At 37.4% G+C, this 17,835-nt stretch overlaps 1 protein-coding gene and 1 pseudogene across 3 annotated transcripts in view; one reads left to right on the plus strand and one right to left on the minus strand.

Moving 5' to 3' along the window:
* The window catches only part of PSEN1 (presenilin 1), a 62,679-nt gene that overhangs the window by 43,184 nt on the left and 1,660 nt on the right, over positions 1 to 17,835 (minus strand). Inside the window, exons 2-3 of one of the 3 annotated variants that reach the window (XM_033107685.1) lie at positions 11,274 to 11,356; positions 11,058 to 11,185 (exon numbers count right to left, since the gene is read on the minus strand). In XM_033107685.1, coding sequence (XP_032963576.1) covers positions 11,058 to 11,132 — 75 coding nt within the window. In that variant the 5' untranslated portion in view covers positions 11,133 to 11,185; positions 11,274 to 11,356. Of the gene's footprint in view, positions 1 to 11,045; positions 11,186 to 11,273; positions 11,388 to 17,835 lie in introns of all 3 variants that reach the window. The other 2 variants (XM_033107683.1, XM_033107684.1) reach the window with 2 other exon arrangements.
* Positions 464 to 1,072, plus strand: LOC117023254 (transcription factor BTF3-like; annotated as a pseudogene).

The raw sequence follows: 17,835 nt of genomic DNA on the forward strand, positions 1-17,835 counted from the left end.
ACACTTAAAAATGTTTAAGATGGTAAATTTTGAATTTTGTTATATTTTATCACAATTTTAAAAAAATTTTTTGAAGAAGACCTAAATAAATGTAGAAATATACTGCGTTCATGGACTGAAAGACTTAATATTATTAAGGTGCCAATTCTATCACCCCCCCGCCCCCCCCCGCCCCCTAACCCACCTCCAACTGATCTATAGATTGAATGCAATCTCAATCAGAATTCTAGCAAACTTTTTTGTGTAAATGTTTGTAAAATTCATATGTAAATACAAAGGACCTAAGATATCCGAAACAATTTTCAAACTTAAAAAAACTAATGCTACTTGATTTTAGGACTTCTTATGCTCTGGCTGCCATCTTGCGTCCCTGCGTGTGTGCGTTTATTCTCAGCTGGTCTGCCCAAGAACTCCTGAGAGCCAACTCTAGTTCCCTGCGCAGCCCCGTTTCCTCTCCAACAAGATGAAAGAAACTATCGTGAACCAGGAGAAACTCGCCAAACTGCAGACACAAGTGCACAGTGGTGGGAAAGGAACTGCTCACAGAAAGAAGGTGGTTCACAGAACAGCTACAGCACATGATACAAAACTTCAGTCCTCCTTAAAGAAGTTAGGGGCAAACAATATCTCTGGTATTGAAGGTATGTTCACAAACCAAGGAACAGTGATCCACTTTAATAATCCTAAAGTTCAAGCCTCTCTGGCCGTGAACACTTGGACTATCACAGGCCACGCTGAGACCAAGCAGCTGACAGAAATGCTACGCAGCATTTAAACCAGCTCGGTGCACACAGTCTGACTAGTTCAAAGAGACTGGCTGAAGCTCTGCCCAAACAATCTGTGGATGGAAAAGCACCACTGGCTGCTGGAGAGGAAGATGATGATGAAGTTCCAGATCTTGTGGAGAATGATGATGAGGCTTCCAAGAGGGAAGCAAACTGAATTGAGTCAACTTCTGAAGAAGATAGAACTTGAAGAAGTTACTGGGAGCTGCTATTTTATATTATGACTGCTTTTTAAAATTTTGTTCATGGATCTGATAAAATCTCAATCTCTAATATTTTTAAGCCTAAGTCCCTTGGACATTACAGCTCTTTTCAGTTTTTGCTTACACAAATCATTCTTTGCAGCTAATTAGGGTGAAGAAGCTTGGGAATAAAGTTTGAAACAACAGTTAATAAAGTTCTTTGCCTGGTTAAAAAAAAAAAGACTTCTTATACAGTTACAGTAATCAAGAAAATGTAGTATTGGCACAAAGATGGACAAATAGACTAATGGAACAAATCAGAGAGCCCAGAAACAGACTGACACATGTATGGACAATGAATTTTTGCCAAAGGTGCAAAGGCAATTCAATAGAGTCTTTTTCAACCAATGGTTCTGAAACAACTGGGTATCCAAATGGAGAAAAATGAACTTTGATCCATACCTCATACCACATACAAAAAATTATACTCACTGTACAGACCTAAATGTAAAACCTAAAACTATAAAGTTTCCAGAAGAAAATGTAGGAAAGAACTTTTGAGAACTTGAGCTAGGCAATGATTTCTTAGATGACACTAAAAAGAGAATCACAAAATATTGATAAGAGGGATTTTAATATCTAAACTGATCTATTTCTGCTCTTCAAAAAACACTGTTAAGAAAATAAAAAGACAAGCCACAGACTGAGAAAAAATGTTTGCAAAGCCTATATATCCAGAATATATAAAGAGCTTTCAAAACTCAATAATAAGAAACAAACAACCTAATTTAAAACCTAGGCAAGAGACTTGAACAGACACTTTACCAAAGATATTGAGATGACAAATAAGCACAAGAAAAGCACACTTAACATCATTATTTGGAGAAATTCAAATTAAAACCACAATCAGATACTACACACCCTCTAAAATGGCTAAAAAATTAAAGGACTGACCTTACCAAGTGCTGATGAGGATATGGAGGAACTGGAACTCTCGTAACTGCTGGTGCAAAATTACACAACCAATTTGGAGTACTGTTCAACAGTATCTTAAGTTCAATATATTATACAACTGCATTGTATAATGTATTCTGCTCTTAGGTATTTACTCAAAATAAATGAAAGCATATGTCCATTCAAAGATTTGTACTTGAATGCCTGTAACAGCCTTATTTGTAATAACCCCAAACTGGAAACAATGCAAATATCGATCAACAAGTGAATGGGTAAAAAAAAACCCTGTAGTATATCAATACAATAGAATGAAACTCAACAATAAACAGGAACTATTGATACACAACTAGACTGAGAAACAACCGCTTGAACCAGAGTAGGGAGGGGAGGCAGAAGAAAGGGGAAAAAAAAAGAAATAATTATGTTGAATGAAAAAAGCTAGACAAAAGAGTACATACTATACTGTATGGTAAAAGTACATACTGTATGGTTTCATTTACATAAAATTCTAGGAAATAAAAACTATAGTGACAAAAATTTGATCAGTGGTTGCCTAGGGATGGGGACTAGCTGAGGAGGGGCAAGAGGAAAAGATTACAAAGGAGCGTGAGGAAACTTTTGGGAGTGATGGATTCATTATCTTGTCTGTGGTGGTGGTTTCAAGGGTATACACACATCAAAACTTATCAAATTGTATACTTTAAATATGTGCAGTTTACTGTATGCCAAGTATACTTTAACAAAGCTGTTTTTAAAAAATAGTATCTTTCTCAAAGGGCTGTGTAAATGCTTTGAAAACTGTCAGATGAGGAAGATGACACTAGAATAAGGGATTTCCAAAATAAAAAAATCTTAGTAGCTAAATATTGGAATGATGACTTAGAATTATTTTTAAGGCTAATTAAAAATAAAACACAACTTTTTATTATGGAAAAAGTTAAAAGAAATATGGTCAGAAGTGTATAATCAAGCCCCATGAACACTTTACTTAGCTTCAGTTATGATCAACTCATGGCTAATCTTTTTCCATCTATTTTCCCACCCAGTATTGCCCTGCCAGTATTATTTTGAGGCAAATTTGGACATTATCATTTCTTTCATAAGTATTTCAGTATATATTTATAACAGATAAGAACATACAGGCTTGGGTGGACGGATGGCTCAGTTGGTCAGAGCACGAGCTCTCAATAACAAGGTTGCCGGTTCGACTCCTGCATGGGATGGTGGGCTGCGCCCCCTGCAACTAGACTGAAAACGGCGACTAGACTTGGAGCTGAGCTGTGCTGAGCTGCACCCTCTACAACTAAGACTGAAGGACAACAACTTGACTTGGAGCTGATGGGTCCTGGGAAATACACACTGTTCCCCAATAAAGTCCTGGAGATATACACTGTTCCCCTTCCCCAATAAAATCTTTAACAAAAAAGAACTTACAGGTCTTTTGTGTGTGTGGCTTGGTAGCTCATTTCTTTCTTCCTTAAGAAAAATAATTTTTAGAGCAGCTTTAGATTCATAACAAAATTGAGCAGAAAGTAGAGTTCCCATATACCCCTTGTCCCACACAGCCTTCCCCATCAACATCCTACACCACACTGGTACACGTGCACAATCAATGAAAATACATCGACATGTCATCAGCACCCAAAATCCAGAGTTTACATTAGGGTCCACTCTTGGTGGTGTACGTTCTATGGGTTTTGAAGCATGTACAATGTAACATGTATCCACCATAGTACTACCGTGTTTCCCCGAAAAGAAGACTTAATTGGAAAATAAGCCCTAGCATGGCTTTTCACGATGACGTCCCCTGAACATAAGCCCTAATGTGTCTTTTGGAGCAAAAATTAATATAAGACCCGGACTTATTTTCGGGGAAACACAGTATATAGAAATAGTTTCACTGTCCTAAAAATCCTCTGTGCTCGGCCTATTTATCCCTCCCTTTCCGCTATACTAACAACCACCGATTTTTTTACTGCCTCTGTACTTTTACCCTTAAAGGTTATTGTTAAGGTTCAGAAAAACCAGTGTTGTAACGATTATAAATGATTTCATTTCAGTGGCAGGGGGAAGGATTACTCACTATAAAAATGTTGTAAGTTTCAGGGAGGGTGGGGTCCTTCGGGAAGTGGTGAGTACGTAGGAAGTGATGAGTATGTGGGAAGTGAATTCCCATGAAGTCAGATTCCCCCAACCTCCTACACCATTAAGTCAGAGGCTTCATTTTAATTCTTTCTCCCTTCTCCTTACTTCAGAATGTGATGCAAGTACAGGTCCAGCCACCCAAGGCATGTAGACCCTCAAGCAGAGAGAATACTTCTCAAGCAGCAAAAACTGTGGAAGTATTTTTAATATAGTGTAGTGTGTGCCTGTTTTTTTTAAGCTTGTTTCCTGCCTGCCTTTTTTAAAGTTTTACTTATGTAATTAAAAGAAATACAAACAAAAGTTTGTAAACATTTTTTAGAAGTTTTTAAAAGTCTTATAAACTTTTGTTTGTACCTTAGAAAGCATCTATCCTCCCTAATCTCTGTCCCACAACATGAATGTGGTGAGCAATCTGATGTACTTTTAGATTTTCTGAAAGCGTTGTTCTGCAATGTGCTTTTACACTTAATCATATATCAGATACCTTTCTATGCCAGTACATATACCTCAAACTTGGGTATTATGCTAATGAAATAAGTCAGACAGAGAAAGACAAATACCATATGATTTCACTTCTACGTGGAATCTAAAAAAATAAACCAACAAACAAAACAGAAACAAACTTATAGATACACAGAACAAACTGATGGTTGCAAGGTGGGAGGGGGGCTTGGGGACTGGGTGAAAAAGGGGAAGGGATTAAGAAATACAAACTGGAAATTAAAAAATAGTCCCAGGGATGTAAAGTACACGTACATCATAGGGAATATAGTTAGTAATATTGCAATAACCGTGTATGGTGCCAGATGGTACCAGACTTACCGGGGGAATCACTTTGTAATTCATATAAATGTCTAACCACTATGCTATACACCTGAAACTAATATATTAAATATCAACTGTAACTAAGTTTAAAAAAATGGTAAACACATACCTCCAATTTAAGTATTATAACAGCAGCATAGTAATAACAATTATGATAATAATTGCTAAGATTTATTGACCATGTATATGCTTGACACTATGCTACCTATGTACTCCAGGTGAGTTATCTCATTTAATCCTAATAAGACTGAATTTATTAATATTATAAACTTCATTTACCAGATAAAGAAACTGAAGCTTAGAGAGGCCAGATAATTTGCCAAAGATCACAGAACTAAGAAGTTCTAAAGAGATTCTAATTCAGATGGTTTAGTCAACAGATCCTACTATTAGCCATTACGTTATACTGACTGGCTAAACCGTTAGCAACGTAAGATTGAAGCTATCTCAAAATTCTCACTGTTGCAAATAATGCTTCAATAAATACTCTTGTGTGTATTTCTTGGCACTCTTGCAATGTTTCTATAGCATAAAATGTGAGAAGTGAAAATGCTAGGTCAAAAGGAATGTGCATTTTTTTCTATTAATTGCTAAATTATCTCCAAAAGGCACGTGGATTTGCAGACTCAGTTAACAACTTGTCTCCAAAGAAACATGAACTTAACTCCCTTGAAAAGCATACGAGAACGCCTATTTTCCCCACACCTTTAGTAGGAATGGGTATCAATCCTTGCTCACTGATAGGTGAAAAATGAAAAGTTTTCATTTCTATATATCTGATTATTAGTTAAGGTTGATCAACTAGTCTTTTCATATATTTGGTGCCATTTTTATTTCTTCTTCTTCCACCATATATATTGCTCATATCCTTTGGTAATGTTACTGAGTTGTTCATGTTCCTTTTGACTTCATAAGAATTCTTTGTACATTAAGATATGTCATTATGCATGATAAGCCTTTGCCCAGTTTGTTTTATGACTTTGTTCATGGCAGTTTTTGCCACATTTAAGTTTATAAATTTATATTGCTGAATATGACCTTAGATGATTTTACAAGTAAAACTTATTCTTACAACACTCCAAACTGTAATGTTTTTCAACATACACACATGTATATAGTTATAATGAATGTTCATAAATATTGCATCCTTCTTTTTTCATCTAATATTATTTCATGCATACATTTCCATGTAGTAAGTCAAGATGCCTAAAGTTACAATGTATTCCATTATGTTGCTATATTTATAGACTGCATATTATTTACTTAATATGAATATTTATTTATTTATAAGAAAAAGTATGAATCCTGTGAGACTTTATGGATATTGTTTGGATTTCTACATTTAGAAATTTGAGACTCCTAAACCTGCCCTGTAGGAAAAACCAGAAGAGTAGCTTAACTGAAGAACCCGCAAGTTATGTGGAAAACTTGAACATATTTATTAATCCTAGGCAATACGTTTCCAACAGCACACAAAAATCCATCCAGCACCTGTCCAAGCTTTGTGACTCCCTGGAGTTAGAGCTTTAACCATCACTTTAACATCAAGGAAGGCTGTCATTTCCTTGAACAGTGAACATTAACTGGTTCACTGAACAGGGAGCGTTAACATTAAACAGAGATACTATTAGATTGGTGCAAAAGTTATTGCGGTTTTTGCATTATTTTTAATCTTTTAAACTGCAACTACTTTTGCACCAACCTAACATTTAACATTTATGGGGCTATTGTGTTGGGCTTGAACCTGGAGTTTTTAAACAAACTATTAAGATCTGTGCCAAACATTTCTGACTTTACTCTCATACAAAAGCAAGCACGTTTCTCTGGAGGTCACCAAGATTTTAAGTTCTTTTTCTCCTTACTTCACTTTGACATAACTGGGAAAACAAATTCATTTCTATAAACAGTGCAGTAACAGTGTTAAAGGCTAACTGGGCCTGTGAACCCTATTCAGTTTAAATTTAGATCATTTCTTTCATTTATTTTTTTTCTCCTCAAGGTCCCTAGTACTTAAACATCACTTTAAATAGCTTATAGGTTTGCTTTCTATTTAATCTTACAGGAGTTCTCATACTTAAAAAAAGGTGACCCACCATCATCTAGAAAATGAGGTTACTTCTGCCAGTCTATGATTTGCTAACAACTTAGTCAAGTTCTTTACATTTAATGTTCTGAATTCAGAAAATATATTGCAGATAACCTTCCTTTATAAAGAGCAGATACATTTTAATGTTGTAAATTTAGCAGCTGATGGTAAAGGATTTACATAAGTGTTCTCCAGCAATTGCTTTATATAGAGAATCATTATTGATCTTTCAATGAATTACTACTTTAAGGCTTCTTTTTTAGTTAACAAATGATTGATTTTTTTCCATTCTAAATCAAAAAGGCTATTGACAATGTATTTCCTTAAGGACTACAAAATTCAGGTCAGAATTAACTAATATAAATAAAACACCGAGTATTCAATTTATAAATCCAATAGCTTTTCTCTAATGTCATTACTTAAATATAATGGTTCTCAAACTATGATCCCTGGACCAGAAGTACTGGCAAGAGTTTGTCAGAAACACAAATTCTCTGGCCCCGTCCCAGACCTACATAACTCGGGGTTTGGGGCCAAAGAATTTGTATTAACAATTCTTTCAGGGGATTCCAATGCACACAAAGATTTGAAAATCACTGCTCTACTACTACACAATATACAAATATATATAAAATACAAATGAATTTTAGACTTCAAAAAAATTCACCGTTTTGTATCTTAGAAAAGCAAAAAGGTCTTAGAGCCTAGTCCACATAAGCGATGTAAGTCTATACCAAATCAAAGCATATATTTGCACTATTCTGAAATTTGTATTTTCAGTTTCCTCTAGTTTCAGTATATTCCTGTAATGTCAGTAGAAATGAAATGGAGGCTGACTTCTGGCAATGAATTATGAAAAGTGAAGGAAAAAGAGCTCTACCATCAAAATTTTGCACCAGAAAAATAAAACCTTACAATTTTTTAACAGACTTAGTAAAACAAAGGATTATGACAGACCACAAACTATAGAAAAAGGCCCAGATAATGTTCTTGTATGTAACAGTTCCACTATCCAAGAGGAAAAATAAAACAATTAATCCACAAAAACAGTCATTTATTTCCAATTTAAATTTGGATCTGCCCCCCTTTTTTCATAACTACAGCATATATTTATATAGTGGCTTCTTTATAGCTATAAGAACTTAATGAGATACTTTTCCTCTTTTGGGGGGTTTTTAAAAATACATTAGTCCAAAAATGAATATAGAGACTTCATATTTTTTTTCCTTAGAATTTTCTTCCCTTCCCTTCTCCTTTTAGGCATTATGTTTTTCTGAGGTAAGGGACAGTTGGAAGAACAGAAAGTATACCAAACATGTTTGGAGTTAGAAAGCAGTTTTAAGTTCCAAGTCTGTCATTTAACTTTCTATGTGATCTTGGATAAGCATCTGAATTGTAAAATGGGAATAATGCCTACCCCATGATAACTGAAAAGTATGAGAATGTATAAAGAAGATCTTTGTAAGTTATAGAGGGCATTTTTAAGGATAAACAAAAGAGAAACTTACCATGTTTCCCCGAAAATAAGACCTAGCTGGACCATCAGCGCTAGTGCGTCTTTTGGAGCAAAAATTAATATAAGACCAGGTCTTATTTTACTAAAACATATAATATAGACCAGGTCTTATATTAATTTTTGTTCCAAAAGACACATTAGAGCTGATGGTCCAGCTAGGTCTTATTTTCAGGGAAACATAGTATTTGACATCACATTTTTAACAGCAGTCAAAATCATACAAATAAATCAGGCCTGATGGTCTAGACAGTGGTACCCTAACAGATATGGAAGGTACCACTGAGAATATTAGCACTAAGACTTGCTAAAAATAAACCATGAACATATGTAATTATAAATAAAAATCCCATGCAACTGTACCTCCTCTATCACACCCTTTATTTCAAGGGGATATTTTATTCATCAGTCACTAAGGTGTACCAAAAAGCAGGACAATAATACCATGAAAGCCCTACAAAACCTGAGTGTGAGGGATAGAAATACTACATTAAAAACAGAGAGCTCACTAGGTGCCCAACACTGTTCTTGGAGCTGGGGATGCAAGAGTGAACAAAACAGATTATGTACCTGGCCTCAAGCAGCTTACACATAGCGGGGGGAAACAGGGAAAGAAAATCCACAAGTAAACAGGTAGTATACTAGAAATACTATGTACAAGAAAAGCAGCATAAGGGTATAGGGAGTGCCAGGTGGCAGGGAAGGGAAGGGGAGCCGAGGAAGGCAAGGCCTCACTGCTGAGGTGACTCATGAGGTGACCTGAAGGAAGTGAAGGGAGCCATGCGAAGAGTGGCTCAGAGGCAGACCTAAGGAAGCGGTGGATGAGGGGAGGGTGGTAAGAGATAAGACAGAGATGGGGCAGAGGTAGGGAAAGGTTAAAACCTCACAGAGCCGATTGTATTCTGAGATGAGATGACTCTGGAGGGTTTGGGTCAAATGAGTGACATGTAATTGTGTTTTTTCAAAACTTGTTAGTTGTAGAATCTTTTGTTCAAGGAATCCAGAGAAGATTTGTAACTAGGAGCTGCTCTGGTTAAGGAAGGGGTACCCAGAGCCCTGACTATGCTGTTTCCACATACCCTCTCCCTCCTCTGAAGTAACAGTTTAAAAATGAGTACAAAGTCTATAACGTCCAAATTTTCACATCCTGTATTCAAAGAATCCGGCCCCATCCTAACTTTTCAAAAAGCTATTCGTAGGGAACAGCGAAAACGAGTAATCAAGCTGCTGATGCACAGGAGAGGAGCAAATGTGTTGTCACAAAAATCAGTCCTGGTAACACCCCTTATCAACTGAGCACCAAGGCACATGGTGCAAAGTCCCTCTCCCTTCCCCCACACACCTCTCAGTTTACAGCTTGTGTTTGCTTTCAGGCTTCCCTTGATACTCATTTTAACTTGATTTCACTTGATTAGAAATGTTCTAGCAATACAATGTGGTCTGCCTTTGTTGACATTAGATCTCTGGATATAGCCTCCCTATCAATTTATATTTTAGGAAAATTCTTCCTCCACTAGTGTTACTTCTATCAGTAATGACTTCCCAGTTTGCTCTATTCAAGTCCTACCCATCCCTCAAAGTCTACTTTGTGAAGCCTTCTTCCCCACATTTTAACCTTCAGTTGGAATTCCAGATCTTCAGAGTGTGAAGCGAACTTCCAGGCCATCTAGTGCTCTGGTTTGCTGCTCATTCCATTGACTCACCGTCTGCAGGTTGGGCTGGTAGTCTTCCAGCCTTTGTGACCGCTTTGAGTGACAAGCACACACTAGCCCACAAGGCACTCCATGATCTTTCGGACATAGAGTAATTGTGAGAAAATTGTTTTCACTGATCCAGAGCCTGTGTTGTGGTCTCTTCCCCCACTGGTTCTGCCCTCTGGTTGAAACAGGAGTCTGATTCCCCCACCCCCCGGCCTCTAGCATAGCTTACTGTTGGCCTTAAGTTTTCTTCCATTCTGGCTCCACCTCTAAAAATCCTACCGATTCCCCAAACATCTCACAGGCCCTCTGCGGAAGCCACATTCAATCCACAATGATTAGCTAACGGTCGCAGGCCTATCTGACATCTCTGTGTGTAGCCAGTGAAGCCTCTGTGTCCCATGCCATGGATTACACCCCTTTCCTGATTTTTTCCTTTGAACTCTCTTAGGACTCTACACTTAGACTTGCATTCATCATCATGCATTCTGTCACTGAACGCTGACTGAGCACTGTCAGGAACTATGCTAGATACTGAAAAAATTAAAGTAAAATATACTCAGCCTATAGAAGAGTAGGGCAAGACAGATAAAATAATAATAGCCTAGTAAGAAGGCTTCAGTGAAGGAGGTGATATCTGAGCCAGGTAGGAAATGTGTAACACCCGTGTCTCACATAGCATTGTGTCCCCAGCACCAAAAGGTACAGTGCTTTGCCCTCAGATGAAGGTCAGAAAATACATGAATTTGGTAAAGATGAGAAAGCCTGCTCAGCCCCTGAAGCCTCTCTCAGAGGCGGGGCAGAGGGATCACTGAATCCCCAGTCTGGCAAAGGCAGTTGCAGAGGCTGACACTGTACCTGGCTACGTACAGTATTGCTCAGGTGACTGTCCTCGGTCATCTGTGCATTCTGGAAGTAGGACAAGGGTGCAGGTAACTCTGTCATCGGAGCAACTGTACAGAAATACCTTTTCACAGAAAACAAAGCCTCTTGGGGTTCTGAAAAGGGAAAAAGAAAACAATCCTTTGTGCATTATGATTTTTTACTTGTAAACACTTTCATAAATTACATTTAACAAAACCAAACCTTTTTTTCATGTGTTCTCCTCCAGGCCAAGCTTTCTTAAGGACCTTGTAGGCTGTTGTTACTTGCAGGCTCCCGGGTTAGGTCTGAAACAGGTCACGCAGAGTTGGTCAAATCCTAGTAAATCCATTCACATCAATCAAATACTTATAAGACCAATTTGTAAACCACAAATTTATTAATTTGCCATCACCTTCAACTGACAACTTTTATCAGCTCAAGATACCCCTTTATTAATGAGTAGATCTACTTGAGAAACCACGTTTTCATAAAGCTACTTAATGATTTCAGATATAGAGCAAAGGGAGTTGAATAATCTTAGAGAATGTTCTCATCAACATTCCTTTTTCTGTGCTGACCAAGCCAACCTAATTTTTGTATCTCCATAAAACTATTTGTCCAGTGCTTTTAATTTTGCAAAATTCTATCATCTCATTTTATCCTTACTATAATGCCCCAAGGCAGGGTAAACAGGTAACATATGTACTTTACAAAAGCAGAAGGGGACCCAAGTTCAGTGACTTGCTTAAAAAAATCACACAATTGGTTAGACCAGGATAAAAGACACAGACTCCTGACTCCCGGCCTCGGGTCTCTCCTTTGCATCCTCGCACAGCCTATTTATATACATCACTGTCTCCCTTCCTGGGCCACATTCCTATGTGCTTGGCTACCTTAATCTCTATCAGTCAATTCTTTATGACTTCAAATTTCCTTTTCACAGAAAGTCTTTAAAAACACAGAAGGAAAAATCCTGTCTGCATACCTAAGCAGTATTCTAATTCATATGTAATACCTAAAACGTTACCATGCACACATTTATTTACATGAAAGCATTTTGTCAATGTCCTGTTTCATTTTCACTTTTCAGGATCCTCTACCCTTTACATTCTCCACTTTTTTAATTATGATTTTTCATAAAAAACACATTCAGCAACTTTTTCCTCTAGTAAAGGTATCAAGTTCAAATTCACCCTTAATCACCTATATTTGGCTCATTCAAATCATGACAAATTTTAAGCCAGGTATGCTTTCCCTTCTATCCTACATGCTTTTATATACCATGCCTACCTTTCTCCTCCCCTCCAACTTCGGCCCATAGCTAGGAGCCTGGGATCAGGGCATTGCAAATTAATATTAACTAAACAAGACATAATTAATGTAAATTTGTTTTAAAAATAAAGTGAATTAAAAATAGAAATAGAGACAATACTTGTATGGGGGCTATTCACTGGGAGGGGGTACAGGGGAAGATTTGGAGGGGATTGGTAATGTTTTATTTCTTGATGTGGGTGCTAGTTACAGAGGGATTTCAGTCTGTGAAAATGCACTAAGCTGTATACACCTATGATCTGCGCACATTTCTATATACGTCAATTAAAAAATTTAAATAGATTTTGTAGGAGTAAACCTATATGTAGGATTACTCATACCATGGTCCTGTCTTTTAAAATGGATAAAATTAAAACTTGGCAATATGTATGCTAGCTTATCCAAAAGAGAGGTGGATTCCAACAGAACAGTTATATTTTCTAAGTATTCAAAGTAAATATTCTAATGTATACTTCTAGATTTTTAAAAGTTGACTAACTGAAATTGTAACATTAATGTAGCATTAATGATCAGCAAACAGAGCATATATCATTCCCTTCTTTTCCTCAAAAATATTTAGTACAGCATCTATCTCAGTAAACCCAGAAATGCCACAGGATGGCAATAGAAAAAGTTGCAATTGATTATCTCTACTGATTGCTCTGAAAACTATACCATATCATTTAAAGTACAGCTCTATTACAAAAATAACCCCTTAGAAAGCTGCCATTAATAGTCTCTTATAATCCCTCAGAAACAAGGTAACAAATAAAGAAGATAGTGTTAGCCAAATGAAACAAGCAAAGGGCAAGAAAGGGCAATGCAGGCAAAAATATATAAGAAGTTAATAAAATATATTACATTTACAAGAAAAATGAGAAGGAAAGTGAGTATTCACTAAATAGGAGTTTACTGGCTGTCTACCTATATCAAAACTCAGAGACAGACACTGAAAGAATTTAATTAATTAATTAATTTCACTTACCCATTCTACAGATGAAAACAATGTGACATACAGAATTTCACTAACTTACCCAAGGTCACGTCCAGTAAGCAAAAGAGAAAAGGCTCACATATTACACTATGTTGCCTCTGTGTAAAATTCTATGCCCGCCCTTGAGGAGTATACGACAATGATTATTAAGACATATTGAGCTGATTTTTATTACTAGTAAAACTACTGCTTAGAAGTAAATGGGATCTTAAAACAAAACAGAAACTACCATATTTCCCCGAAAATAAGACCTAATCGGAAAATAAGCCCTAGCATGATTTTTCAGGATGACATCCCTTGAAAATAAGCCCTAATGCGTCTTTTGGAGCAATAATTAATGTAAGACCCAGTCTTATTTTCGAGGAAACACAGTAGTAGTAGTAAATGAGATCTCAAGCTTCAATGACTGGTCTAACTATAAATTAAAAACTGAAGCCCCAAAAGCATTCCTAATATACAGTCCTAAATTTATTCATGTAATTTTTTAAAGAAAGCTACAGTGAGAATCTGGTCATTTTAAGTAGTTTCCGTTATTAGCCTTATGCTTATAGAATCTGTTCAGCTATTATAAGAAACCATACAAACAATACAAACTGATTGTCACACTGGAGCTTTCTCAGACAAATCTTGCAAGAATCATCAGTAATACTTTAGCATACCCCAATACTATTTTCAAAGACGTATCTATCTGTGAAACGCTAAGGCTCAGGGAAGGTAAAAGAATTTACCAGCGCACAATTATGGGGCAGGTAACACCAGTTCCAGAGCCCAGGTCTTCTGATGCCCAGCCCAGGTCTTTTCTAGTTCACCCAGAGAAAGCTCAGTCCTCCGCTGAGCTTTGAAGATCATAATGCTACATATAAGGGGACCCTCCCTGAAAGAGCTGCTCTTTACATGAGCTCAGCAGAAAGCAGAGGCTTCAAGCAACAGGGTTAAGCTAGGCCTTCAGTCAGGCCTGGAGAACAAATAAACATTGTTGGTACAAAGAAAGGAGCAGGCAAAGCCATATTTGATTCTGGTCCAGTAACAGCTGAAAACAATTGATGACTCCATGGAGAAAGCCCATGACCCCACCGTTCAGGCCGTGTGGCCAAAGACACTAGTGGACTTTATAACATTCTTAGCAGTGCCGTGAGAACAAGAAAAGATAGTTGTTGGAGAGTGAGGATCTTTCATGTGACCTTTTCTCTCTGGCCACCTGCTAAAGATTTTCTGAGATGGACAGAACATACTTGAATACACTGCTGTCCAATTCTTTATTCTCAAGACACTTAATCATATAAAAGAAAAAAAGAAATCCTCCCCTGATGGGCAACTAAAATTTCTTTCTATTATATACTAAGAGCTAAAAAAGAAAAAGCCCCAGGAGAATACAAATAATCTTGGAGCCTAGCTGTGCTGAACAGAAAAGTCTATCTAACCAGAAAACCTACCCCTCAGCACTTCAAAAAGTAAAACCAGAGCAATGTTTAGAATCACAAAAGAAGTTTATTAAAAATCCCTTTTAAGGAAGCACCAACAGAAAAATACATTTCTGTCGCTCACTATATCCCAAGGTAACAACTAAACGTCAAACTCTTATAACATGTTGACTTAATTATTGATACCATTTTCTTTCTTCACTCTCAGAGATAAATGTGAACAAAATTTGTACTCCACAGAAACAAACATTTCCATGGATCTTCTCTAGCACAAAGGGCTTGTAACTGGTTTTAATGATTCTAGCCACTTGACTAGTTTCTCCTTCACTTAGAAAACTACCTGAAATATTTTTTAATAGTGTCTTTGTATTGCAATGCTAAGAAATTTTCAAGTGCCAAATGAGCTTGTGATTTATTGTATTTCCCACAAAAGTATTTAATCAGCCTTAATGTTACTTTGATAGCTTCTTCCTGGACAGGCAGCCCCAGTTCTGATTATATAGATGGTCTGGGAGAGCCTCTATTTGAGTTTTTAAAAGCTCACATCCAACAATAACCTACCAATCTCCAAAATTAATAAAAATCATTTGAAACTAATTTAAAATTTCAGGAATCCATCCTGGATTTTGAGACTAGGAGCAGATCATTTCCCCTGCCCTACAACAGGCTTTGTGAAAGTGGCAGACTAAAAGGAGCAAGGACAGTGATGGCCTATTTGGTGATTTTTGTTTTCCTTCTTCCATCCCACTCCACTTCTGTGAACCATCTGTGATAGATTAGATTATTATTCAGCAAATATTTACTCCCTCCCCCAGCCTCCCTAAGGGAAGGATATACGTCCCCTCTGCAGTAATGGTGGGCTTGGCTCTGTGACTGACTTGGGCCTCAAGGTGGGTACAGCCTACCCTGCACCCCATGCCTTTGGCACATCCTATGACTTGCTTTGGTCAAGGGGATCTTAGCAGATGTGGCCCACACGCAGACACTTGAACCGTGCTTGTGAAGCTGGCCTCGCCTTCTTGTACTTCAGCTGTTGCCTGAGCTTACTGTGGGTAGCCACTGCCCCTTCAGCCCAAGCCTCAGAATAACACATGCAAAGCAAAACTGCCCTAGCTGATCCACGGACCTACACCTTGAAGCAGAGCCTTGAGTGAGGATAAGTGCTGTAAGGCACTGAATTTTGGAGAAGTCTGTTATATAGAGAGTTATCGTAGTTTTTTAAAAATAATAGTGGTTGGGGGTGGCTAGATGGCTCAGATGGTTAGAGTCTGAGTCTCAACCACAAGATTGCCGGTTCAATTCCCGCAAGGGATGGTGGGCTGCGCCCCCTGCAACTAAAGATTGAAAACGGCGACTGGACTTGCAGCTGAGCTGCGCCCTCCACAACTAGATTGAAGGACAACAACTTGGAGCTGATGGGCCCTGGAGAAACACACTGTTCCTCAATATTCCCCAATAAAAATAAATAAATAAACAAAAAAGGTTATGTGGGCTCAGACGATGCAATGAAAATGAACAAATCCAGAATCCTTCATCTGAAACCCTTAGGACTAAATATATTTAGAATTCTTTTTTTTATTTTATTTTATAAAGGTAATATGATGCAAATACCACGTTTCATAATATCTCCTTAGGGCCTTAGAACCACAAAATCAAACACATTAAGAAATATATAGTGAAACATATAATAGTCTTAAATTACATAAATAGGTTCAGGATAGAGTAAGCCTTTCAGTTTTTCCAGAGGCTTTTGGATTTAAGAATCATGGATATGGAACAGTAATATCAGTATGTGTAAAATTATAAAGAACCTTTCCCACCAAAAGACACTAAATTTCAGTAACTCTACATGGAAGGTATGATTACCCTGAATCACTGTCTCAAATTGACTGTAGAAATGGAAAGAATGCAACTAATCTTTAATGAAAAAAATGAATACATCTAATTAATTTGTAAGTCACTGGTTATATTCAGCAATGTTTCCATTCTTTCTTTTTGCTTTAGATCAACTTAAGGAACTGTACTAGGCATTGTGAAAACCAAACACTATACCCTTTAATCAAAAAACACTTACTGGGTTTTTTCTACATAACCAGACACTGTGATGAGTGCTGGGGTTGCTACTGAATCCCATAATGCTTCTTTTTACTTAAAGAGTTTACTATATAGAGGGGAAGACAGACAAGTACATTTTTATATTAATTACATGTTGAAATAAAAAATATTTTAGATGTATTGGGTTACATAAAATTTATTATTCAAACTAATTTATCTACTTCTTTCTACCTTCAAAAAAATGTGTTTATTAGGAAGTTTAAAATTAACATTTGTAGTTCACGTTATGTTTCTATTGGACAGCGGTGCTCTAAATCTTCAGTTCTTTCTGCTACACCAGGTCTAACATTGAAAATCCCTGACAACCTTTTCTTTCCTGAAGCTTCCCTTCCTTCCTCAGCTTTTGTGACACTGCTCTATGGAGGTTTTCCTCCCGCCACTCATTCTCCTCAGCTGGCTCCTCGCTCTTCTTCCACCCCCTCATTATAAATGTTCCTAGGAGTCTGCCTGGGCCTCCTGTTCCCTTCCTTTCCTTAGGTGTCTCCTCCACTGCTCCAACATCAGCTGGCGAGTCTATTTAAGTGACTCTCATGTTTAGAGCTCCATGCCTGTCTAGGGGACATTTTCACCTGTTGGCCCTTCAAAGTGATACTTCCAAACCACTTCCTCATCTTCCATTCTAAAATAGTTCTTTGCCAACTTCCTTATTTCTGCAGTCGTCTTTCCCCATTCTCCAAACTTAAAGCCTCCTAGTCAACTTTATACTCTATTTCTTGCACCTCAATTGGATGCTATGTCTTGTTCACGTTTTCCCTCCTTTCTAAGTCTCTGCCTGATTGTGCAAAGTCACCTCAATTCTCTTATCCATTCTGGCCCCAACCACCAGATTAATGTTCCTAAAGCAAAGCTCTGACCACAACAGTGCCACACTTTCAAAACATCTTACACATCTGCCTGGCATCTATCACATGAAGGAGAAGCAGTATTAGAGGCCTTTGAAAGG

This window comes from Rhinolophus ferrumequinum, chromosome 6 (assembly GCF_004115265.2).
Source record: "Rhinolophus ferrumequinum isolate MPI-CBG mRhiFer1 chromosome 6, mRhiFer1_v1.p, whole genome shotgun sequence".
Classification (NCBI taxonomy): Eukaryota; Metazoa; Chordata; class Mammalia; order Chiroptera; family Rhinolophidae; genus Rhinolophus; species Rhinolophus ferrumequinum.